Here is a 24,370-nt window from a genome sequence, read left to right on the forward strand (position 1 = left end):
TAAATCTGAAAGATGTTATAAAATTTAATAAATAAATAAAAATATGGAGATAAGAGATTTGAATCTACATTATGTTGAATTTTAAGAGGACCTCTGTTTTCTTTCTCTTTCCAGTTTCGCTCCATTGTTTACAATCTAGAAACCAGACCTGAGAGTTACAAGGGATATGCTCTCTCTGCCCGGACTGGCACTCGTTTTACACCTTTTAAGGTATTGTTTTTACTGCATGTCAAAGCGGTTGTTAACTCTTAAGTTATCGACAGAAATACCAGTCAACATTTATCAAAAGAAGGAAAATGTGACAGCATATTTTAGCTATAAAATACAGCTATTATTTATACATACGAAACATCAGGGATTTTTTCAGTGAAATAGCAAAATATTAAAGAGATATATTTTTTACCTGCTCAATAAACAAAATTTTAATGAACCAAGTCTGATTCTGTCTGGGTGACAAACGTGGAATCAATCATTTTATAATGAATTATTCAAACTTGAATTAAGCAGTAAATCACAGTGGTGTTTTAATAAATGATGTTATTTTTATCTAGAAGATTCTTTTTAAATCCTAATTAGTGTGATATTTCTTTGCACTGATCATTTTATTGTTTTAATGTGCAGACTAACTCTTCAGAGGATTTTTCATTGATTCTGAGATATAGTTTCCATTTTGATAAGGGAATATAAGGTTGTCAGAACTCCAACCTGCATCGTTTAAACGACTAACGTGTATAAAGTGATCTGTTGAATTCTTCTGCTGGAAAAAAAATGCTTCACCTTCTCAGCAGCATATCTTTCTTCTGTTTACATCTCAAGACCAACATCCTTCATACTGAACTATTTTATTTCTCGAGCAGCACTGATGGACGCCCTGCACAAACACAACCTGAAGCTCAGAGTTTGATGGGTTTTCTTATCTTTGGCACAGTGAGCTGGATTTTTCCCCTCACTAAATCAAATGGAGAGGTTGACTCAGTTTAATAGAGAACATGTGTGCGTTTTCACTCTGCTGACCTGAGATTTCCTTATAGGTTTCTGTTCTTTATGTCTTTTATCTTGAGTAATACCGATTCAAGCTACACTGCTTGGTGATCAGGATTGGGTTACGGATAATGTCCGAGAATACTAAATTTTCAAGAATCTATAAGACTTTATTAATCACAAAGCAAATATGATGCATGTGCATTCATGTCTAAGGGATTGAAGGTTATAGATCTACAATTTTAGTCCCTGCTTTTGGTTTAAATGGATCATGAAAATACTAAAATCAAATAATTTCTTCATTATGTAATGCAAACATTATAAGAGACAGAAATCAAATTCAAAATACTTTTTTTTTGATCCCAAAGGGAAATTAAATATTGCTGTAGCTTATGTTAATTAATAGCTCTTAATGATGGAAATAGCTTCTGTAGCAGTCTGTATTACAAAGATTTGGAATAAGCCTCTGACTAAAGACATCTAAGACATCTAATGAAGAGAATCATTCAGATTGTCCACAGTCGTTCCCAGAACAGAAACAAAAGTAATTATTTTTTGACAATTGTCTGACTTGATGGCCAAATTTTAAATTTTCTTTCATATCAACACATTTTTTCAAAGAAAAATTAAAAATTACAAAAAGAAAAGTTTGGTGTAAACACAAGTTTGTTATTCAGGTCTATCCTGATTAGTGTGATGTTTGTAATTCAATAATTTCAAATATTATTGAATTAAGCAATAAGGTAATAAGCAATAAATCAAATATTCATGATTAAAAAAACTGCAGCTCTGAGGAGGAGCTGTGCCTCAAAGGCGGGGCTAGGTCCATCCTGGCGTTTTACACAGCTGAATGGTTGCCATGGAGATTAAAATATTTCTCAAATATGCATGAGAGAATCAAAGCAACACTCCAAGTGTGCTTTTAATTAGGGAATAACACTATAACATGACATAAACTTCAAAAAAGTAAATTTTACAAAGTACTGCACCTTTAAAATATTGACCAATCCTGTCATGTTTGACCCTTGACCTTGATTTAATTCAGCTTTATGGATTGATCCATAATCCTTAAATTCATTTTTGAATTTTTCCAGTTGACTAAGCCATCACCTCAGCAGTACCAGAGAGACCAGAGCAAATCCAGAGTTCCTTTCCACGGTAGAGCTCCGTTCGGTTCTTATGAATATAAATTCAAACTGCCGAAAAACACCGCCCTAAACAACCCAAGGTGAGAGACAGTCCATAAATACACCGCACTGTTGAACTGAGCTAACGGCCATTTCTTCCTGACTCAGCCCTGGGATGTACGAACACATCACAAAAACAAACAGGAAGGTGATCTGGCCCATGTGCTTCGGGAAACCGGACTGGTCCAAACTGCCGCAGCTGGAAAAGAAGACTGTCAAAGTGACGGTGAGCAACACCAAAAAACAAAATATATACCTATACTGCTTGAACTTTTTCACATTAACACCACAAACTTCACTGCTTCTTGTTTGGGGTTTTATGTAATAGATTAACACAAAGCATCAAATATTTTAGGTCAGGAAGGAAATTAAACATGGCTGATTTCCTGAAGTGTGAATGGGATGGAATGGGATCCGGGAGGGACTCAGAGTAGAGTCACTGCTCCTTCACGTCGAGAGGAGCAAGATGAGGTGGCTCGGACATCTGGTCAGGATGCCTCCTGGACGCCTCCTGGTGAGGTGTTCTGGGCACGTCCCACCGGGAGGAGGCCCCAAGGAAGACCCAGGACGTGCTGGAGGGACTATGTCTCTCGGATGGCCTGGGAACGCCTTGGGGTTCCCCCGGAGGAGCTGGAACAAGAGGCTGGGGAGAGGGAAGTCTGGGCCTCCCTTCTGAAGCTGCTACCCCCGGGACCCGACCCGGAAGAAAATGGATGGATGGATGGATGGATGGATGTGAATGGGATGTTTCAGCCCCGTTTATGCTGACACCTGTAAATAAAATCCAATGCAACCAAATCAAATTCTCTTAAAAGAAAAAAAAATCTCCTTTTAACCTGTTGGTCTCAGGTTGTCATTCACAATGACAGGGGTGTCAAACTCCAGTCCTCAAGGGCCGCTGTCCTGCAGTGTTTAGATGTGCCACAGGTAAAAAACAGTGGAATGAAATGGCTTAATTACCTCCTCCCTGTGTAGATCGGTTCTCCTGAGCCTTGCTAGTGACCTAATTATTCTTTTCAGGTGTGGTGCAGCAGAGGCACATCTAAAAGTTGCAGGACAGCGGCCCTTGAGGACTGGAGTTTGACACCCCTGTCACGAGAGGACCCAAATTTGGGTCCTCTCGTGACAGACAGGTTAAGCACCTTCTCATATCTAATTATTAGTCACTTAATCAACACTGTACTGATTATTTTTATTTTATAAGTATTTTTTAGCTGCAGATGCAGCCTGTGCGTCAAATGATCAAGCAAACACTAAACAAATGCTGTCAATGCATTTCAGGTAATAAAATGTTTTTCTTCTTTAAAATTTTAATTTGTTTATTGGCATCCTCTATTGTATTTCTAATATTGTATAAAATGGTTTCAATGTAAATCAACAGAATGTGCCAATTTTTGTATCCAGTTAATCGTCAGAATAATCAATAGTTGCAGCCCTAAACTGCACATTATTTTTAAAATGTTTAAATAAACCAAATATCATTTTGATCCAACTTTTCAAATGTGTTACTTTATGTCGGGCTATCGCATAAATCCAAATAAAATCCAGAGATTTGAGGTTTTACCAAATAAACTTTGAAGGAAGAAAAAAAAAAATAAAACTCCACTACTTTGGCAAGTCATTGTATTTAAAAGACAATCCAACACATGAATGTAGAAACAAAAACAACAGAGGTTGAACCCCAGATGTATAAACTGTACATGAAAGCCAGCTTCTGTTTTCTGTTTTTCTTTCCTCCCCTCAGGAACCCGCCAACTACATGTTCGTTAAGCACAGGGGCAGGCTGGCCTATCTGAGTTTGTACTTTTAACTCTACAGCTGAAGCATGAAATCACATCACAACATGGACGCCGCGAGGAGTCGCCTGAAGCTGCAGAAATCCTCACCGAGCAGATGCTGGAAGAGTTAATAAAAAAACAAACTTGCTTTTTGCATTTGAAAAAAAGTGGGTGCAGGTGACGTGGAACATTTGTTGCATACAAATCCCAATATCAAATGGGTGTGTACAGAAAACATTAAAAAAACAAAAAACAGTGTCATCATCAGTCTGCTTAGTGCGGCTGCTTCCTGCTCTCACAGCAGGTTTTAAGTTTCGCCTCAGAGAGGAGAAAACGTCTTCACGGCTGAGCCGCAACGAAAGAGGCAAACAAGAGTTCATCATTGGAGCGAGGTCATTTCTTCCTCCTCACTTTGGGTTTCTTGACGGGCCGGAGATACGGGTTGTCAATCACATTGTCTTCGCTGGCCTTGGTTGATGGAACGACGCCACCAGGGGGCAGCACGGAGTTCTCTTTGTCAGCGCTCGGATCATCCTGAGACGCAGAGAAAGTTTTACGTTAAAATGTGTCCGCTCCTGTATCAAACTAATAATAAAATAAGCCACCAAAAAATAGTCATAGAACAGTGAAGAACAAAAAAGGAAAGCAATAAGCGACATGGATTTTTTTTTCTCCCACCAACACATTCGGTTTCCATAGCTCACAGTGATGTCAGGATGCCGAGGAAAAGCAAGTTTTTTTCTTAGAGCTTTTTTTTCTCTGAATTTTAAGATGTTTCTCCTGGTAAAATTGCAAGTTTTTACCATATTATAATATTATGATTCCTAATCATAATATTATAATATTGCTATTATAATAATATTATTATTATTACCCTTAATAATATTATGATTATATTCTTGTAATTAAACAAAGATTTTCAGTCGTACAACTCACAGAAGGGATGACTGAGATAAACACCACTTATTAAAAATATTTTCTGTCATTTGTTAATCGTTTTTAGAAAAGAAAGCGAACAAAAATAAGAAATTAAAATAAATTAATATCTGACATGATAAAAATTGGAAATTTAATTTCAAGCTATACTACCCAGCTCTAATCTGTGGGTAATTTCGGGAGCCTGTGAAACTACCTGGTAGTTTCTCTCACTAAGTTCAGAAAGACAAGATTAGTATTGGTAAGATTAGTAAGAAAAACTAAATTTTCTGAAGAAAATACCACTGAGTACTAAAATCATTAGACTCCAGCTGTGAGGACTTACAGCGATAACGTTCCCTGCTGCGTTCTCGCTGTCTGTCTGGTCGTCCTGCTCTGACGAGTCCGTCTCCTCCAGAGTCTGCAGTTCCAGCTCTGAAGGAAGGAGGGCGCTGAGGTACGGGATGGTGCTCGGTCGGGCAGCGATCACTGAAATCAGTCACATACATATCAGTAATGCAGTGATCCATTCGTTTCACTTCTGATACTGATGTTTTAGATTTAGTATCAGTAAATACCAATCTGACACAGAAAATCAGCTTAATTGACTTAAAATGTTCCTTTTTCTACTTAAAACCTTATTGAGAAACAATTCATTTAACAAACAAGGTCTGAAGAAAGGAGAGGAGATCTAGGGTCGTCTCCAATACAGATACTGTGGAAGTTTACACTATAAAATAACCAGTGTTACAATGACATCACTCACAGGGAAAGGCAGAGATGTCATCTTTGAAAAGGCTTTGGGTTTCTCCGGTTTTGGCCATGAAACGTGTCAGCGCTCGTTCCACATCTCTCCTCTGGGTGGCAGCTTTTTCTCTCACTACCTGGTAGTCTGACACGGGCTCCCGAAATGTCTGAAGGACATAAAAGTTCAAATGTAATCAGCAGTTACCTTCAGAGAAACCAGTAAGCTCATTTGATTTTCAAGGATTTGTTTTCTAAAACTGGTTTCTGGCTCACGGGGGTTTTGATGTAGGTGTGAGGGTCGGGGAACTCCGGGAAGTGCCCGGGAATGTGAGACGGATGCGTCCGCTTTTGTCCAGCACACAGAGATTTAGGAGTCACCGGCGCGTTCGTCACTGGAGCTGAAATTCAAAATGAAAATAAAAAAGTTAGAAGTTTGGAAAGCACATGGGGAACATAAATGAGAGGCAGAAAGCTTCCTTACGGGCGGTTATGACCATCCTTTGAGATCGCTTTGCGTAGACAGGCAGCGTGTCGACGTTGAAACCTACGAACAGTTTGAATTTCATCAGATCTGAGTCTGTCGGCAGCTACAGGAAACTGTTTGTGGATTTCTGATCTCACCCATTTCAATGAGGGTCACCACGGTGTCCGACAACGTCGGGACGCTCCTGGCTGTGTGTTCACAGTACGTTTTAGCACATCGACCGATTTCAGTTATGTCTTGAAGGAAAAAAAAGACAAATATTTTATTTGTTCTTTCACTCAACAAAAGGGACGTCATAAAATTCAAATATAAAACAATTTGGACCACCAGTTTTGATTTTTCTTCCTTATCTAAGGGTTTGTGTTTGTACAGAAAAGTGAATACAGAATTGCCATTTCTTAAATCACATCCTGCTTTTTAATAAAATAGACTTTTCTTTTAATGTTTTAAATAAGAAAATTAATTCATTTTTTTAATTACAAGAGAAAATGTTCCACAAAAAGCTTTTTTTTTAATTTAAATAAATTTCAGTGGAGAATGAATTTAAGTATTGTCAATACAAACTCTTAATGTCTGAAAAATGCATTTAATTACATTTTAATTCAAAACTGCAAAAAACAATTTAAAATCCCTGGACAAAATTTAACAAATCTAAAAAAAAGAATAGAAAAAGAAACATAATTTTATGTACTTTTTTTTATAGAATTGATTCGAAGTAACATAATAATAATAATAATAATAAAAAAATAGGATGCAATATGTACTTCGTTATCCTTCTGGGAGGTTAACCAGAAACATAAGTAGTCATTTGACAGTCGTTACTCTTATGGAGATGTCCGTGACAGACGGTAGAAATAAAAATGAAGAAAATTCCTGATCAATAGGAAGTGAGCACAAGCTTTTAGTTTTTCCAGGGTTTTTCTATGACATATTTTGTTGTTGAGCATTTTTAAAATGAACATTTTCTTTTATATTAAAACAAATATTCTTAATTTTGCACATAATGTTTGAGTTCTTAAGGATACATGAGAGGAAAACACTTTTTAACATTTTGTAAAATAAAGTTCTGTTAAACCACAGCAGTTTGTTTAATTTTTCTATTTAAGTATTTTTATTTACACTTGGTAGCTGATTGACAAAAGTAGTTTACATTTATATTTATCTATTTTTTGTATTTTCTTTGATGCACAAAAAGCATCATGTGATTTTGTATATTTTTATCTATAAATATATTTTTTATACTAGTAAAAAAACTGTTTTGAAGTGAAATATTTGTTTGGCCAAATCCAAACAAAAATGAAAAAGCAGAAAATGTGGAACACTGTATGTGATCTCGTTATCAAGGTTTGTAAGAATTATGTCGTGATATCAGTTTTGGTAATATTGCCCAAGATTATTCTTTACTTCCTAATGAAAAGTAAAGGACAGGTTCTCAAACATCCCTCTTTTTAAGTGCTCTATTTTGATGATTATTTCGTGGACGGCTACCATTTCAAGTTTTCGCATGAAAGTTTTACAATCTTTAGAATATTTTAAATGTTCCAGTTAAATGAATCATACGTACAGCTCTGCATCATCTCCGTCAGCGTCTCCACGGCGGCCTTCTCGGCGCTCTCGAAGCCGCTCTCGGTGAGCAGGGCGCTGACAACAACCTGAAGGGTCCGCCGCCGGGCCAGCTGGTAGTTCTCTGCGGGGCTGGAAGCTGCTTTAGCTCCCCGCTGACAGAGCACAGAGGAAATACAGCCTGAATAAAACCTTAATCTTTAGTTTGCTACAACTTTATCAAAACATATGTGGATATGACCAAAAAGGAAGTTATCTGAACCTAATGCTCATAACACAGCGCAGTAATTTGTAAATATATTTACTTTCAGTAACTAATTCTTCTCAATATGTAAGACATTGAAGAAATATACCTGCTGTGTGACTGCGAGCTAAAGCTACCTAGCTTAAACGCCGTTACATTTTGTTTCGTGACCGAATAGAACGACTCTTACCCCGCTTGAATTCAGCGACGTCCCCGATGCTGCCGAGGAATCCCCCATCTGCACTCACTTAAACTTTCTTTCCTTTGCTAAATAAATGTGTAAAGTATTTTACTCATTCGACTGGCGCGTAGCCACCGATAGTAAACATAGTGCGGCTTAATGACGTAGTTTCCGCTACTTGGGCGGAAGTTGAATCCACCTGCAGTTTTACGTAGCACTGCCATCTAGTGTTAATTTGTTATACGACACATCTGTTACCAGGAAATACAAATTCAAAATCTATGATTTTCGCACTCTTTTAAACCCATTCGAAGCTAAAATGTGCTTTATTGTTGTTTTACTTACCTAAAATTAATCTAAAATTTAAACAAAGATTTTGTTTACATTATGGTGTCTGTATATGTTTAAAACAATTGTTCCAGACCATCACTGGGAAGATGGTCTGGAAGATGGCTCATCACAATAGTCCATGGGAAGATGGCTCATCACAATAGTTCTCAAATTAATATCCTGCTTTCATGTTTTTAGAAGAATTGATGTCTAATATTATGTCACGGAACAGTGACATAACACACTATATTATTATACATTGTGTCTCTACGCTCCTGTGAACAAATTCCCAAAAAACTGAGATGTGCAGATTCTGTTCACGTATTTAAGTCAGGACATAAAACATTATTGATTTGTGAAACTGTCCAGTTTATGATACTATTTAATCAATTATGAACAGTTTTTTGCTATAAATTTGAATTTTACAAATTACATTTTGCTTACATTTTATAATGAATTTATTTGAATTAGCCCACATAGTTAAAAAAAACAAATCATACGTAGAATTTTGCTTGCACAAGAAAAGCTGTTTATTAAAACATGTAAAATTCTTCCTTGAACATCCAGTACAAGTCATTTATTAGAATCTGCTGCCCAGCAGCGAGACATTACTGTATCCTGCAGTTTTTCAGTCTAAAAGTTCACCGTATTTTGTTTTGTCATCAACAAGGGCAAACTGCATTTTTAGCCATATAAGAAATAAATAATACAGAAAAAGGGATCAGTTTAATGTGGTGACAGGGTTTATCACTACTGCCATCATCAACCCTGTCTGCAGAGTCCACTTCTGGGTTTGAAACGTTTCCCTAAGATGCGTACAAACGATTGGCTGAGCTTCTCTGCAAAGCAGATCCAGGATGTTTGACCTTCGCCTCAGACATTACGACTGCCATCACGTCTTCAGTAGGAACAGAGGTAGTGTCAGCTGTTGGTACATCTTTCTTTTTCTTGTTTTCAATGAGAAGTTGTTCCAGTTCTTCTTCTATGGTGCGATCCTCCGCAAAGGGCAGGAAAATCATCTCCACCATTCCACCAACCATTCCAAGGACAGCCAGAGTAGAGCCGAGCATGTAGATCTTCAACATGCTGCGGGTAGGCTTCTGGCTCAGCAGATCCTTGGCGAAAGGGATGATGTCGCTTATGCTTTCCATATTTGGATTTGATGACCCTGCTGAAAAAAGAATCAAGAAAAAACAATGTACAAACCTGTTTAGTCTGAGAAAATAGTCCTGAAAATGTTCAACATGTTTTAGAAGCAACAACTCACCTTGAAGCACGTACCAAAGTCTTGATTGTCCCAAAGTGTTTGGCTCAATCTTGATAGTGGAAAGGCAGGAGAAAATCCTGCAATTTAAGGCCGAGAAGAGCCACGTCAACTCCCTCAGACCTGATGCATATTCATGAGGCACTACAGTCATTTTTTAAAGAGATTCACACTTGTTTGTGTCAAAGGGCATGCAGTTGTAGAGCAAGAAATGAGACACTCCTTGTATGTGATGCTGTGCATGTGACATCACATTTGCGCCAAGCAGATACAACAAACAGCTTGGTGTGTGGACAATCTCCAACAATAGAGTTTTTGGCATATCCATCAATACTGACACAAACTGAACAACGTGTGGTTGATTTGCATTGGGTGAGTTGTAACTGTGTACATAGTCTTCCTCAGGTGAGCTTGAACAATGTCCAATCAAAGTATGTGTGGCTGAGAAAAGTCCCTCCCACTTATTGACTGACAAAGATAGTTTGGTTATACAAGTAATACCCCTTATTGAACACCGACAGATAAGTTCCACAGCCAGATAAGGTGCTACACAATCATTTGAATCATGCAGTCCTGTGCTGCTCTGGCTCCTGCACTCAAGCAACCCACCTGACTTGGTAAGAGACTGCAGTGTTCATGTGTGTGTGCATGTTTGCGTGTACGTGCAATCTTTGCCTCAAACTCCATGCCCTTCGACCCAGATCTTGCTGCACGCGACAGAGGGGTGAAGTCAGGCAAGTGAATTGGGAAATGCGTCTGATCTTTGTCACACAGGACCATGTGTCATCCACACTCAGTGAAATGGGCACAGAACACAAATTAGGGCTGAATCAACATCTGTACAACAGATGATGCACACTTTGCACGGTAGCTTTTAGTCCAGTTGGATTTTAAACCACAGTGATGGCCATTGTCTATCTTTTGTCTTTTGTCTTTTCAGTGATCCAGTCAGAAAATACCTGATAAATTAAATATTTAAACTTCTAGGTGAGTTATGGGTCAGTGGTAGAGCAGATACAGCATATACTGAGGTAACTGTCTTTCTTCCAACTCTCCTGGGTTTAAAACTCGATGATTCCAATGATTGCGCTTTCTGTCAGATTTGGAAAAGAATTTCTTCAATTGTTGGGAAATAACCATGTCAATATAGCAAGTTTCATACAAGAGTGTAAATAAAAACAAATTCTGTGGTCAAAGTTGTCATATCGATTGACAATGTCAACAAGCTGAAGAGAACATACAAAAATAACTTTTTAAAGATTAGGATAGAGAACAATAACGTCACCTTGAAAGAAAATTCAATCTGTATCTATCCAGTAGTACAGATACACAGATAGTCACTTAAACTCATCAAAAAATGCAAAAAGCACAATTTTGCATGATGGCTGTCCATTTATGATCATGAATAAGAAAGAAGACTGAAACTATGCATTGAGGAAGTGATTGGACCGTTCCTTGCGTTTCTTTTACCTCAAGAATGTTAAGGAATAAGAAGCTTTCTGGATGTAGGGATCAAACAGCATTACGGGGTAGAGTAGCTCCTATCTATCTGGAAATGCATAGACATTGGGACTTGCCTATGAACACAGCGTAACTCTTTGATTAGCATCAATGTCCATGCACCTGGCTGCATTTAGTCTCCATAGTAGCAATCTCTTGGATTTTTACCGTTACTGCTTTCCTGACTGCATCAGGTTTTAAATATGAAACCACAGGATTAGGATATCTTGCTTCAAACCCAAGCAGGAGTATATCTGCTTTCTTTAGGGAAGCATGTTGGATACTTTCCCATTTGCAGCATTCCGAAATTTGCGAAGGATATGGTCGAAATCAAAAGCACAGAAATTTATGTGTCCACTCGCTTTCTTTGCATGTTGTTGCTGCAGGGCACCAGCATTAGCAAATGAAATGGTATCAGACTTATATAGCTCTTTTCAACCCTACTGTATTGTAGCCACAGCTGTCCTGGGGCAGGTTGACCGAAGCTACGCTGCCATCTTGAGCCATCTGAACATTAGAAGGGAATTGTCAACACCTTCAGGCAAGGTAGGACACAACAACAGAGGCGAATGATTCCTACCGCCTTATTGTTTTGTTCAAATCATCTTAAAGGCAGTGACTCTACTACCTCATCAGCAATCCACGAGCTGCCCACAATGCTCACTACATCATCAAAAACCTTTCTTGTCATCTTCAAAAACAAACAAAAAACTATCCAGAACAAAAAATACCCCAATTATTATTCTGACAAGATAAATTACTTTTATATCGAATGAGTATCAAAGTAATTGGTCTATCTATCTAACTAAACAAAAAGAATAATACTAAAAGAAGAAGAATTTCCGGTTCTAAAATGACAAATTATGTTGTCCAATCAACAACGTCTCAGGTTTCCCACTGCTGTTCTGTTAATGTCATATTTTTCAGTTCCTATGTTTTTCAATTTGTTGTTCTTAATGGTTTGTTAAAGTGGTTTGCACTTCTGGGCAAAAACATAAAATCTTACCAAGTATTTTTAGTTATACTAGAAAGTGTAACTTATACTCCCACCAAACTAAGAATTGTTTATTTATTTTAATGTTTGATTTTTTTTAAAGACTCTGTAGTTGGTGCTTATGTATTGTTGATAATTCTTTGAGTAACACATAATTACCTAGTGATATTTTCAAATTTCCTGCCAACTTTAAACATTTTTAAACTCGAAAACAAATTTTCTTTGGGAAACCCTGTGAGATTTTGTGTTTTTGCAGTGTACGAGCATCCATCAGGGAGAAAATTATACGCCAAAAGCCAGTAAAGTTCCTTGATTTCCTACTTAAGTTTGGGACTTTGTTTCTAGGATAACCTCTCACCAGTTTATTTCTCTTTTTTCTGTGGTTTTCCTTAACACCCTGATGTGAGCACTGGTAATGTTGCACATTTTGGTTTGTTTTTGCTAAATAAACATGAGGCTTTCCAAAGACGCTGTGGTAATCTCTCTGTGATTACGCTGTCCAAAATGTTCCTCTTTAAACAAAGTGACTTTGGATTCTGGGCATTTGAGTTGGCAGCTGCCGGGAAAAGGTTGAGTCTGTTTGGAGACCTTTGCCCCAATTTGCTGCATTTCTGCGCTTGAATGGACAGTCTGTCTCTCTGCTGGACTTCATCAAGCCGGTCTTTAGGTTAGGTGAGGAATAGGTCCAGATGTAAGGAGGCTTTTCAGTGAGGGTTTGGATGTAAAAGGGTGGGATGTCCTGTTTATTCTGCTTTCAAATAAAAATGATTGACTGGAATGTTTATCTGCAGCATTTCAAAAATGAAAGGGTGATTTTTCCTTTTTAATCCAAGAGGTTTCTTTAGATATAGAGCAAATGCAGACAAGCGGATCAATGTATATAAACCTAAAATATAGTTGGTTAAGCTTACATGCATTGAATTAGAGATTTTTTTTGTTGGAGCTTCTGAAAATGTGTTTTATGCTGAGTGTAATTCACGTTTTTTGAAACCTGCCGCGCTAAACACTCTCTTGTTAATCCTAACTGTGTTAGGCGCTTAGGTGTAATCTAATCTAATGAAGTGTTGCCTGCTAATTGGCTTTCAGGTTAGTTTAATTGGAGACACTAAATCAGGTCAAAGGTGAAAATGTTCAAATATGGCTGAAGAGTTTCTGAAGATAGGAAAATACAGTAAGAAAAAAATTTATTTGCAGTTTTGATCAGTGCTCTAATAAAAAAGTTCAGGTATTTTTTTAAGCCAGTTTTTATTTTTACCCTAGTTTAAAAAATATTCTTGCTGATTCTCTTTTTATACCCAATATAAAAATACTCCTCTATTCATTTGATTAGAGGATGATGAAATCTTCACTACTAGATTTTCATTTTTTTGGCCTATTTTACAATTTTTCTTATACCTGAATCAAGTTATATGTAGTAAAAATTTCTAAGCACTTTAATCAGTGCTTACTTTAGTCAGTAAAAATGTTGAAAATAATTTCAACAGCTCAGAATTAGCCTATTTCAGACATTTCATTTTATGTCATATGTAGATTTTTAAATTATTTTTATTATTTATCTTTACTAATATATTTTCATTTATTCATATAGTTTTTTTTAATATCTCTGTTAAAAACAGAAAACAATTTGAGAAACATTTTTGGTAAATGAATATTTTATTGAGTTCAAGTAGATGAATGACATAAATTTCACATTTAGCTTTTATTTCTGAGCCAACCAGATTTCTTCAGAATATACTGGAAACAAGATCAATAAAACTGCACCAAACTGAATAAAATAAAATAAAATAATAAAAAAAATCACATTACAAAGTGTGTTTTAACTAAGCAGTTAATGAACATTTAGGTTTTAAATCACAGATGGCATGCAAGAGCTATGCATTGGCAATTTTTAATCATACTTGCAACATTCATAAATACTGAGATTTATTAGCTTGAGCACACAAAGAAAAGCATTTACAGGAAGAATAAAGACATAAATTTACATCAGTGTTGCTTACTAGAAGCACTTCTTTAAAATGATTTATTTACAACGTGGGTTTTTATTTATTTACAAAAGTTTGTGAAGGTTGTCGTCTCCTTCCTGTCTGTGCTTTTCAGATCTCAAATGATCCTTTAAAAAAAAGCTGCAAACAAGTCGACTTTCCTTAAAAAGATCAGGAACTCTCTGTTCCAATCCACCGTTCTGTCCTTTGAAACTCAATGTCTGCAATGTGAGGATGTGTGTCTTAGATAAATGTTTGGAGGGTTTAATGTGAGTGTTTGAGTTTTTATTGGCACTCTTTCCGACAAGAAGCCCCACAGACTGATGGTACGGACCGGTCGGGTCCACTGGGGGTCAACCTCCTCTGACTCTGAGCAGAGAGGAACTGCTGACACAAGACGGCATCACACCGAGTCAGAACAGCAGCACTGACCTGCAGAGGGCAGAAACACAAGATCTTTGGTATGAGCTGGAACTGAGATGCACATTTTGTCACTTTATAGCCTCAAATTTGTGTATTTTATCAGGATTTCATGTGATAAACCAACACAGAGCAGCTCAAGGAGCTCTTTGTTTGTCTTTCTTTGGTTTTCAAAAAAAATGGGTGATTATTCTATCAGGATTTGGATGCTGTGCAGCTGAAAGAGTTTTTACTTTTACTTTTTTAACTTTCAGACCTCTGTTATAAAGTGTAACCATAGCAACCAGGCATTGTTTTTACAACTGGAAGCAGCTGATAGCATTTAAAAATCTCAAATTGTACCTGAACTTACAACCCAAAGAAGTTGGATTCGGCCAATAAAATTCAAATATATTTATAAAGGTGTGGAAAAAGGAAATGAGATCCAAGATTTTAAATTTGGGTGGAGGATCAGTTTCCTGGAGCTAGTTATAGCCAAAAGTCAGAGTGTTTAGTGTTTGTTGGTGTGCTTTAGATCAAAGCATGATTAGGTGTTAGAATGGTCCAGTCAAAGCCTAGACTCAGTGAGCATGATTCTTTTTAGATTTTTTAGATTTACCTATATGAAAAATTTAGACAAACTTGTGTAGACACTTCACATAAAATACTAACAAAACATATTATGCATGCTGTTTGTAAAGTGACAAAATGTGAAAGAATGCAACACAATTTATATCATATTTAATTTTCTACTCACCAAAAAAAGTTTTAACCCATTAAAACTTCATCCAGCTTTCACATGATAGAGCAAACTCCGGTCTGTAAAGTCTTCCCATTCCGGTTTTTAGCGTACCTGAAAAAAAAGCAAAGAAACGTTATCACACATCAGATGTGTTTAAGAGCAATGGAGATAAAACAAACAACAGTGGAGTACATTTCTGCCAAAAATGAGGGGATTCTAGTAAATTTCTGATATCAATTTAAAATTTCTGAGTTTCTTGAAGCAAATTTTAAACTTTTCAAACTCATAAATTTCCAAGTTTTTTCTAGAATATTTCTGAGATGTTTTGGCAGAAATGTACGCCTGCTCGCCTGTTTGCTTCTGTCAGACAGTCCAGATCCATGACTGGATCCTGACGCCTACCCGTTCAGGTTGGCGGGCTCTGAGTGGTACACGTGCTTCCCCTGCTCGGCCATGCTGGGCGCGTGCTGCGCGGCGTTCTGGCTCTGACTGGCCTTCAGTGGGTGGAAGTGGTTCTTCAGATCGACGTGGCTCGGGGGCAGAGACATGTGCTGCGTCTCGCTTATGTTCCCGTTGATGTCTTCTTTCTTGGTCTCTGGCTTTTCCGGATCCTGATGTTTGCGGCTCTTTGTTGGCGAAGACACGTCGATCACTTTGATGTCTGGGACGCTGGCCTGCCGAAGGGCCAGCTCTGAGTGCGCCAGCTGCAGCTTCTTCATGTGATTGATGGCTACAGTGGCGTTGAAGGCTTGCTGTATGGAGATCAAGGAAAAACATCACATTCAAGACAACGTTTCAGCAAACCCTCCTGGTTTTTCACTAAAACCAGAAAGATAGGAGCACATCAACCCAATATCCATTGACCATACAATGAAAATACATTGGGTTTTTTTTTTTTATGGACAATGCAAGATAAAAATACTGAATCTGAATAGTAAAAAAAAAAAAAATCTAGAAAAAACTCTGAAATATTTTGATTAATATCAGATATAATGACTAACTTATTCACGTGTGATTTTAATTGCATTTCTTATGTAATGGAAAAAAAGCAATTGAAAAGATTTTCTATGTTTGCGGAACATTAGCTGCAGTTCCATTATGAATATAGACAAAACTATATTCAACTAATGTAAAAAAACAACACTATTTTGCAACCTGTTTAGAGAACAATAATCTCCATATTTTATGTGTATTTTCTTAATTTTGATTATATAATTTGACAATTGAAAATGTTGTAGTTGGTGATGTTTTAATGATGAACTAAAATGTGCGACACAAATAAACTTGGCATATGTTTTAGCTAATTTCTAATGGGGACCAATCCAATTTGGTTTGGTACCTCATCATCAGTTAGTGACTTTTCCATAAGCCCATCTTATTTAACCGGCCTTAATCGGGAAGGATTTAGGTGCACACCTGATTAATAGGCTCCAAACTTGAAGTTACATCACATTAAATCCAGGAAATGAGAGCGAACTGACCTTCCACTTGGACTGGGCGAAGTTCTTCTGGATCTGAGCGCTGACGGAGTAGTAGATGTCTTGGCTCCGAGCTGTCTTTCCGATTATCCTGGAGAACGAACAACGCAATGGAAAGCTTAGATTTATTCCAAGGTAGCGATTAGGCTGTTACCTAAAACCGATGAGTGCAACTCACCAGGGGTGTCTGAGAGCTTGCTCTGTGGTGTAGCGCATGCTGGGGTTCTTCTGCATCATGTTACGGATGAAATCCTTGGCTGCAGAGGAAAACGGGACACTTACTTTATTGGAAAAAAGACAAGAAAACACTATAAGAAGAGAGATGTGTGCATGAAAAGGGAATATAATTACCAGATTCAGATATGTCATCCCAAAATGGTGAGTCAAACTCATACTGAGCCTTCATGATCTTGGAAAATAGTCTTGTCTCACTTTCTTCATAAAAAGGAGGATAACCACAGAGTCTGCAAAGAAACATGGGCAATTAGTTATTTATTGTTTTCAATTTAATTTAAGTTTATTTGTATATCACCTTTCAGCAACAAATAGATTCAAAGTGTTATACATCATAGAAAGTCACCAATTTGTGAAACAAGCAAAATCAGAGTACTCAAAAATTATACTCAAGTAGAAGTAGCACTACTTAAATACATTTTTACTCAAGTAAAAGTAAAAAGTATCCATCCAGGAAATTACACAAGTAAGAGTAAAAAAGTATTTAGTGAAAAGTCTGCTCATTTAATATTTAAAAATTGCATCATCAGTTAGACCAAAATATAAAGCTAAGTGGAAGTTTTTGTATTTTAATGACAATAATTCATGTAAGTAACAAAGAAAATAACAAAATCTGGCAAAAGATAAAATTTCCAAATTAGTTTCTTTCAATAAAAAAAACTTCTGAAACTTTATCAAAAACTGCAGATGCGTGTCTGGTTCAGGTGAATTTTTGGTTAAAACATGTTTGTTTTTCTTTCAGATGGTGAAGAATCCAGATATGCAACTCAAGTAACAGCAACAATACTTAATAGTAAAATAGTGAAAAAATACTCCTAAAAGTTTTTTTTTTTCAAAAAAAGTTACTGAATTAAATACAACTGAGTAAATGTAACTAGTTACTACTCAACTCTGATCAATACATATCAAATATGTTGATCAGTGTTTCTAATTTTACTATTTAAATCACCATATCGGCTCTATGGAGGTAAATGTCCACTAGAGGGTGCTGTTGTTAATCTACTATTAACATATGTTTATTATAATTGCATATTCTCACCTCCTAAAGGCATTCTTCATCACTTAATCAATATTTTAGTATTTAGGAAAACAGATCTCAGATGCTGCAAGCAGCCTTTAATGTGAAAATCGATTTTTAATTGATACTTACAGGATGTATGTGATAACGCCAATGGACCAGCAGTCGACTGCCTTGCTGTAGGGCTTCTGTGCTAAAACTTCAGGAGCTGAGAGAGAGAAAAGGTTAAAATAATTTATATTGTGTCACATTTCTAGTATCTGATAATTTCCTATAGGGCGTTTCCTTACCTACGTAACCTGGGGTGCCGCACGCCGTGGACATGATGCCGTTCTCGGCCATCTTTGACAGGCCGAAGTCACTGATCATGATCTTGGAGTCTTCGTCCTGGCTGTAATAGAGGATGTTCTCTGGCTGGGAGGGAACAAACACACAAAATCTGTTCAACGTCCTAAAGTAGCTACAAGGCTAATTAGAGCTGCAACTAATGATTATTTATGATATTTATTTATGATAATTCTGACGATTAATCATCAAGTGTTTGGTAAAAAGTCAAATTATCAATCATTTAATATTTAAAAATTGCATCATCAGGTGGACCAAAATATAAAGTTAAGTGGAAATTTTGGTATTTTAAGAACCAATATATCAATAATTCATATAAGTAAGATGAATAAAATCTGAAAGTGATTTTTCACCTTGAGGTCTCGATGCACGATGCCGTTTTGATGCAGGTAGCTGACGGCTTCCAGGACCTGCTGGATCACCCTGCTGGCGTCCTTCTCTGAATAAACGCCACGGTCCAGAATGCGGTCGAACAGCTCACCGCCCGAAACCCTGACACAGAAAATCCACACCGGTAAAATTCAGTCATCACCATCATCATTAGCAGCTCTGATTAGATCATCACACAAATGGAAAACTCACAGATGCATGATGAGGTAGTAATGCGTCCGACTTTCATAGAAATCTTCCATCCCTATAACATTGTCATGTTGGATTCTGTTTGAAAAAACAAACAGGATTTTATGAGACATTTTTAGCTCTATACCAGCTGAGGAACGGTTAATAGAACAGTACTTACTTTCTCAGCACATCAATCTCGTTCTCCAGGTTGATGTCCCTCTTCTTTTTCTTCTTCACACACTTCATGGCGAACATCTTTCCGGTCTTACGCTCTCTCACCATGTAGACCTCAGAGAACGCGCCTCTGTTGACGACACATATGACTTTAAGACAATCAGTGGTGGAGGAAATGAGATATTCACATAGTCATTAACCTGCTTTCCTGTTCGTCTGCTAGAAGCTGTTTCACATTTTGAAAGTTAATTAAAACACATTCATTTGTAGGGTGTGATAATTTAATGCATCAGCAGCTTCAGATGAGTCAGTAGAAAATTATTTTTACTTTTGGAAATAAAAAAAAAAAAAAAAACACTTTTACAAGGCAACTAAATATTTAGTTCCTTGCAAAATGTAACCTAGATTTTTTGTGACAGACCAACTAAAGGCAGTACATATTTGAGAAATGAAAATAGATATTTTCTTAATTTGTGGTTGGTTTTGGTGGTAAACATGACAAATAAATGTTTTTTCTTTTCTGCATACATTAAATCAAGAATACAAGTTGGAAATATATAGTTTTTTTTCTTAAAAAGTATTTTGGATTCATTTTAAGTAGAGCATTTTTTTCAAGTCATTATCTATTCCATAATTCACTGAAATGCACATTTGCTTTAAAGTAGTTCACACAGTTTCAATTTTAAAAGACAACAAAAATTGTAAATTAATTGGTAATAATGTAAACATAACTAATATAATTTTTTAAATTAAGGAAATCCGTAGTCTCAAGATATTTGGTTGAATAAATTTATTTGCATGAAAGGAAATGTTTCATTTATTCTCTTTAATGCCTCTTCTTGGAGTAAAAATGTCCTGATTTGAGTTTCTTGGAGCTAGTAAAGAATAGTATCATCATAAGGTTAAGATCTGATGAACTCTGCAGCTTAACTATTCGCATGCCAGAAGCTTGTTATTGTGTTCTGTTCCCATGCTATCTTCAGCCGCAGTCTGGGAATAGTTGTTCCTCCAGGTGGATTAGAGCGTTTATCCCTGACGCAACGGAAACCGTGGCCAGCTGAGGGCTCCAAAGGTCAGACGGTGAGCATGTGCGGCGGCGGGGCGTCTTAAGGAGCAGATGCTGAGCGGGCCGGGTCACAGACAGGTGTCAAGGTTTTCAGGCAGACGGGATGCCATAAAGCCGCCACCTGCTCAGGACGTGACACACTTTTCATATAGACAAAAAATAAAAAAGGTCACAGCTGATCTGGACTGTAGTTATGTGTAGTTTTATGGCCCGGTTTGTTTTTATTACCAAATGGTAAAGCTAGAAATATTCAGGCACCATTAGAGACAAAATAAACAAGAACATCTTCATCAAGCTGGATCTCAAGAGAATCCACACTTCCTTTAATACAACAGCAGGATTTTATGTCATTTAGTCGAATGAATGTATGTTATATTCATTTTTATTCACAAATAACACCCAAAAAGCAAAGGCAGAAGCATTTTAATACACTTAGACCTTTTTACAGTCTATATAACATTTTTAAATAAAACAAAAAGAAAATAGAGACTTAAGATTCAAGTCTCACAATCAAACTATATTTTTGAGCTTTTTTGTCCACGAGCTTTTGGTGTATTTTGAATGTCATCATCTTTCTGAAGTAGTTTTTTGCCAAAAGATGATTTAGGCAAAATATATAACTTTTTGCAAAAAAAAAAAAAGAAAAAAAAAATTAAATAAATAAAATGACTTAGGCCATTATTTTAGGATGCTGACGATATAATTTATCATAAAACTGATGTTATTTTTTGTTTGCTTATCACCAAATATATGTATATATATATAAAATTTGCTGTAATTTTTTATTTATTCATGAAATTTCATTTTTGACTTCTCCATCATTTGCAACTAATACATTTCATGTTAACAATAATTTATGTGTAACAACAACAATAAGAAAAAAGGTTCAGAGCTGACGACACAACCTTGTGGTACACCACAATGAATCACGACATTATTACAATTTTAAAAATTTCTTTTTTCTCAGCAAACTGTCAAAATAAAAACATCTATTATGAATTAAGCTTAATTCATTAAGAATGTGTTTTATTTCATTTTAAATTCTGATGGATTTTCATGACAATGTAGTGAAGGAAGCTAAATTTCTCTTGAAAGTGAACTTAAAAAGAGACAATTTTGGTGCCTCTTTTTAATAAACCAATGAAGAAACGTTTAGCATGTTATGGTTTCCATAAATCTTCGCCCACATAACCAAAACCTTGAGCCTGTTTTTCAAGCCGTTCAGGGAAATAAACGTAATTGCTTTTGACTAACTGAGCCACACACTATTCCCCGCAGGGAAAACACAGTCTAATCACTGCTGATGCTTGAAGCTCAAAATCCCTCGATAGAGTTCTCTGGAAGATTGTGTTTTCAGTTTGGCAGCACCTTAGATTTGTCTTTTTTATATCTGTTGTTATTAAGAAGCTCAGCTTGCTGATCATCACCTCTGATGGGAAAGAAATCAGGCCAGCAGATGAGATTAAGAACCGTCTGCACAGAGTGGAGCAACAAGTTGCAGAGCGATGACTTCAGCAGGAGGAATTACAGCTAATGCTTTATATTTTAGTCTGTTTCTTTATTCATATATAAATACTTAATTTATATTTATTATTATCACCACAAAGTGATTAGAAAACCAGTGTTTATGTCAGGAGCATCTATACATGTTCACATTAATATAAATAATTTTAAAGATGAGTTTTTCACATTTAGGATAATTTATGGAGATGAAAATTTGACAAAAAGTAAAAAATAGACACTTTTGATCAGGCAACATACAGAAAAAATTATCTAAAATAGATACAGCTCTGGAAAAAATGAAGAGCCCACTGCACTGAAACCCACTGAAAAGCTCCTGGTTATTCCACCAAATGTTGATTTCTGAACTCTTTAGTTTTCACACTCAAGCTGCATTATTTCTGTTTTATTCATGAATGAAAATGTAAATTTTGCCCCTGATTTTTGATAATATGAGACAGATGAAGCTTTAGATTTTCTTTATGAAAAGAAAGATTATTTGAGCGGCACATCTCCGTTTTTTTTTCACTAATTTTTTAAGAAAAATACCAATAGAGAGGTCCCAGTTTTAATGAATGAACTTTGTCTCTGCCTCATCAGACAGGAAACTAAAACTTTAACGAAGCAGGCCTCCTTAGGTCAATCCAATCAAACCACTAATCTGCTCCACCTCCAGCTGTGCAGAACATTTCAAACAACAAGAGACAGACAGATGGGCGAAGTACTTACGATCCCAACTCTTCTATGAATTCAAAAATCTCCTGGATGTTTTCCGTGTTCTTCTTCCACGCGTAGTCGCCCTCCTGGCGCCCCATGTCTGCAGCGGGGATTTCTTTCAGAGGGAAACAGAAGACACAAGACAAGAGGTCAGCGCACAGCGAAGCTCCACGGATGTCAAAGTGTTGCATGGGCAGCAACGCCTGCTCAGCATCGTGATATAATAATCATACGTCCAGACAGTCATATGGGATTACTGCAGGTATGACGAAGCAGTTGTGAAGGTTGATGCGTCTGCCGCAAAGCTCAGACTGTCTGACAGCAGCAGACTAAGGGTTCGCCCAATAATCTGATCAGAAGCCAGTTTATTCAGCTCACATCTGTGCAGCAACTTCACAAAGGGAATAAAAGCAAAACTGAATGATGAGAATAAAATCAGATCCTGAGGAAATAACCAGATCCAGACCTGGAAGGCTTAAATCTGAGCTGGGGAAGAAGCCATTAAAACTGGAGGTTCCAAGAAGGATTAGGAGAACTTTAAATGAGCAGGTTACCCACTTTGTTTCTTGTCCTCTTTCCTCTTATATAAGGGATTAAAAACTCCTGATCTGGAGACCTGACCGTCTCACAGGTGACACCCTGAAATACCTTCAGGCCTAATGAAACATACAGGAATCAAACATATCATCACTAAAATTAATAACCTGAGTCATTTTAGAGGGACAGGAAGTCATGAGATATTGCATCTTCTACCTGTTTCTTTTTGAACAAGTCATGTAAAATTGCATGTCAGTTGCCATGATTTGTTTTATTATTTGTTTTATTTTGTTACTTTTTATTGTCTGCCTGAGATAAACAAACAAATATATATATATATATATATATATATATATATATATATATATATATATATATATATATATATATTTAATAGATTGCTGACGAAAGAAAAACGCATATACTGACACTAATAAAACAAAGTGAAAACAAAAAAAAAAAAACAGCTTGTGAGGGAAATGATCTAAGAAACTCGTTATACTGCACGGATTTACGTTTTATAACGGTACTACCTCTTTATAAAGGCAAAGATGACATACAAAGAAACAGAGAGGGCATTTGGATCAATCTTTCACTGAGTCAGATGCTCCAAAAACGGCTGCAGAATTTGTTAGTGAAGCCTAGTTTCTTCTTATGGAGTGTCTCAATAAGTTCAGTTAAATGTATTAAACTTTAACGTTGAAATTAATGAGAGTTTTAGAGTAGATTCAGTTTTCATTTCATTACATGACGCAGATCCTGCAGCAAAGACAACAAAAAAACAAAAGCGATTTCTAAAAGTCAAAAACATGCAACAAGTTGCAGTTTAAAAAAGAGATAATTTCTGCTCCCGTTTAATTTCTGTTGCTATTATTCTGTCGTGACAGAAAACAAGAGAAAATGCTTTCTGCTATCTGAGACTGGATGATGCATTCATGCACCAGCAGAGGAGCCGAAGTAGCTGCAGCATCCGCGGAAAAAAAATAAAAAATCTCTGCGACACAAATGAATCATCAGACATTCAGCTCAGGTTTGAACCCATGACAGAAAAAACAAAAAAGCACAACAACAAATAGAAGATATTGTCAATTATTAATCTAAACAAGCTGTTCGCATAAGACAAATGAAGCATCAAACAGCTGAGACTCACCGAGATGCTCTGCACGGTAAAGAGCTGTGACTGGCTCTCCTGCGGGGTCTGCACAGATTACTGAGTGAAGCAGCGCTCAAATAACCGTTGTCACGTCGGGGATTATTGCATCCCCGTGGACAGAACCCGGAAGGGGCGGGGCTTCTCATTCAGCCTGAGAGCGGATCACCTGGCTGCAGCCGCATCATTCATCTGCCTGCAGCAGCGGAACAAACCTGCAGCAAATGGACAATAATAATAATAATAATAATAATAATAATAATAATAATAATAATAATAATAATAATAATAATAATAAT

The 24,370-nt window shown here is 36.6% G+C and overlaps 4 protein-coding genes across 6 annotated transcripts in view; 1 reads left to right on the plus strand and 3 right to left on the minus strand.

Annotated features, from left to right (window-relative positions):
• Positions 1-4,094, plus strand: part of LOC106954615 (protein pitchfork) — a 9,134-nt gene extending 5,040 nt beyond the window's left edge. The window contains exons 2-5 of the mRNA XM_015044271.1: positions 115-210; positions 2,076-2,209; positions 2,277-2,394; positions 3,913-4,094. Coding sequence (XP_014899757.1) covers positions 115-210; positions 2,076-2,209; positions 2,277-2,394; positions 3,913-3,978 — 414 coding nt within the window. The 3' untranslated portion in view covers positions 3,979-4,094. The remainder of the gene's footprint in view (positions 1-114; positions 211-2,075; positions 2,210-2,276; positions 2,395-3,912) is intronic.
• Positions 4,095-4,293: 199 nt separating this feature from the next.
• On the minus strand, positions 4,294-8,268 carry taf8 (TAF8 RNA polymerase II, TATA box binding protein (TBP)-associated factor). Its single transcript, XM_015044270.1, has 8 exons — positions 8,090-8,268; positions 7,657-7,810; positions 6,230-6,328; positions 6,090-6,152; positions 5,882-6,006; positions 5,628-5,775; positions 5,208-5,350; positions 4,294-4,480 (listed from the first exon to the last, which is right to left on the minus strand). The coding sequence occupies exons 1-8, from the start codon at positions 8,135-8,137 to the stop codon at positions 4,340-4,342; spliced, it is 921 nt and encodes a 306-aa protein (XP_014899756.1). The 5' UTR covers positions 8,138-8,268; the 3' UTR covers positions 4,294-4,339.
• A 648-nt stretch (positions 8,269-8,916) lies between these two features.
• Positions 8,917-9,852, minus strand: g0s2 (G0/G1 switch 2). 3 transcript variants are annotated; one of them, XM_015044288.1, is made up of 2 exons: positions 9,678-9,852; positions 8,917-9,578 (listed from the first exon to the last, which is right to left on the minus strand). In XM_015044288.1, exons 1-2 carry the CDS (start codon positions 9,826-9,828, stop codon positions 9,217-9,219), a joined length of 513 nt encoding a protein of 170 aa, XP_014899774.1. In that variant the 5' UTR covers positions 9,829-9,852; the 3' UTR covers positions 8,917-9,216. The 3 variants fall into 3 exon arrangements, with proteins under 3 accessions (XP_014899774.1, XP_014899773.1, XP_014899775.1); XM_015044287.1 differs by having other exon boundaries at positions 8,917-9,581; positions 9,678-9,847; XM_015044289.1 differs by having other exon boundaries at positions 8,917-9,581; positions 9,692-9,713.
• Positions 9,853-13,802: 3,950 nt separating this feature from the next.
• On the minus strand, positions 13,803-24,200 carry camk1gb (calcium/calmodulin-dependent protein kinase IGb). The gene is made up of 13 exons (XM_015044272.1): positions 24,072-24,200; positions 22,397-22,499; positions 19,106-19,231; positions 18,949-19,023; positions 18,720-18,858; positions 18,312-18,435; positions 18,154-18,229; positions 17,121-17,233; positions 16,948-17,026; positions 16,773-16,860; positions 15,694-16,043; positions 15,307-15,402; positions 13,803-14,582 (listed from the first exon to the last, which is right to left on the minus strand). Exons 2-12 carry the CDS (start codon positions 22,480-22,482, stop codon positions 15,345-15,347), a joined length of 1,314 nt encoding a protein of 437 aa, XP_014899758.1. The 5' UTR covers positions 22,483-22,499; positions 24,072-24,200; the 3' UTR covers positions 13,803-14,582; positions 15,307-15,344.
• Between the last annotated feature and the right edge of the window lie 170 nt (positions 24,201-24,370).

Source organism: Poecilia latipinna, unplaced genomic scaffold (genome assembly GCF_001443285.1).
Source record: "Poecilia latipinna isolate Pla-1442-1.1 unplaced genomic scaffold, P_latipinna-1.0 Scaffold666, whole genome shotgun sequence".
In the NCBI taxonomy this organism is placed as follows: Eukaryota; Metazoa; Chordata; class Actinopteri; order Cyprinodontiformes; family Poeciliidae; genus Poecilia; species Poecilia latipinna.

What these genes read in the sequence shown, in the direction of transcription:
- g0s2 (XM_015044287.1), bottom strand. Translation starts at nt 9,828, where the DNA reads ATGACTGTAGTGCCTCATGAATATGCATCAGGTCTGAGGGAGTTGACG. An exon ending in ACTTTGGTACGTGCTTCAAG is followed by an intron (nt 9,582 to 9,677) that starts GTGAGTTGTTGC and finishes TTCTTTTTTCAG; the next exon opens with CAGGGTCATCAAATCCAAAT.
- camk1gb (XM_015044272.1), bottom strand. Translation starts at nt 22,482, where the DNA reads ATGGGGCGCCAGGAGGGCGACTACGCGTGGAAGAAGAACACGGAAAAC. An exon ending in TCGCCCAGTCCAAGTGGAAG is followed by an intron (nt 16,044 to 16,772) that starts GTCAGTTCGCTC and finishes ATCTCCATACAG; the next exon opens with CAAGCCTTCAACGCCACTGT. An exon ending in GAGCCCGCCAACCTGAACGG is followed by an intron (nt 15,403 to 15,693) that starts GTAGGCGTCAGG and finishes CTTTTTTTTCAG; the next exon opens with GTACGCTAAAAACCGGAATG.
- taf8 (XM_015044270.1), bottom strand. Translation starts at nt 8,137, where the DNA reads ATGGGGGATTCCTCGGCAGCATCGGGGACGTCGCTGAATTCAAGCGGG. An exon ending in ACACCTACATCAAAACCCCC is followed by an intron (nt 5,776 to 5,881) that starts GTGAGCCAGAAA and finishes TATGTCCTTCAG; the next exon opens with ACATTTCGGGAGCCCGTGTC. An exon ending in CAGCAGGGAACGTTATCGCT is followed by an intron (nt 4,481 to 5,207) that starts GTAAGTCCTCAC and finishes TCTGCGTCTCAG; the next exon opens with GATGATCCGAGCGCTGACAA.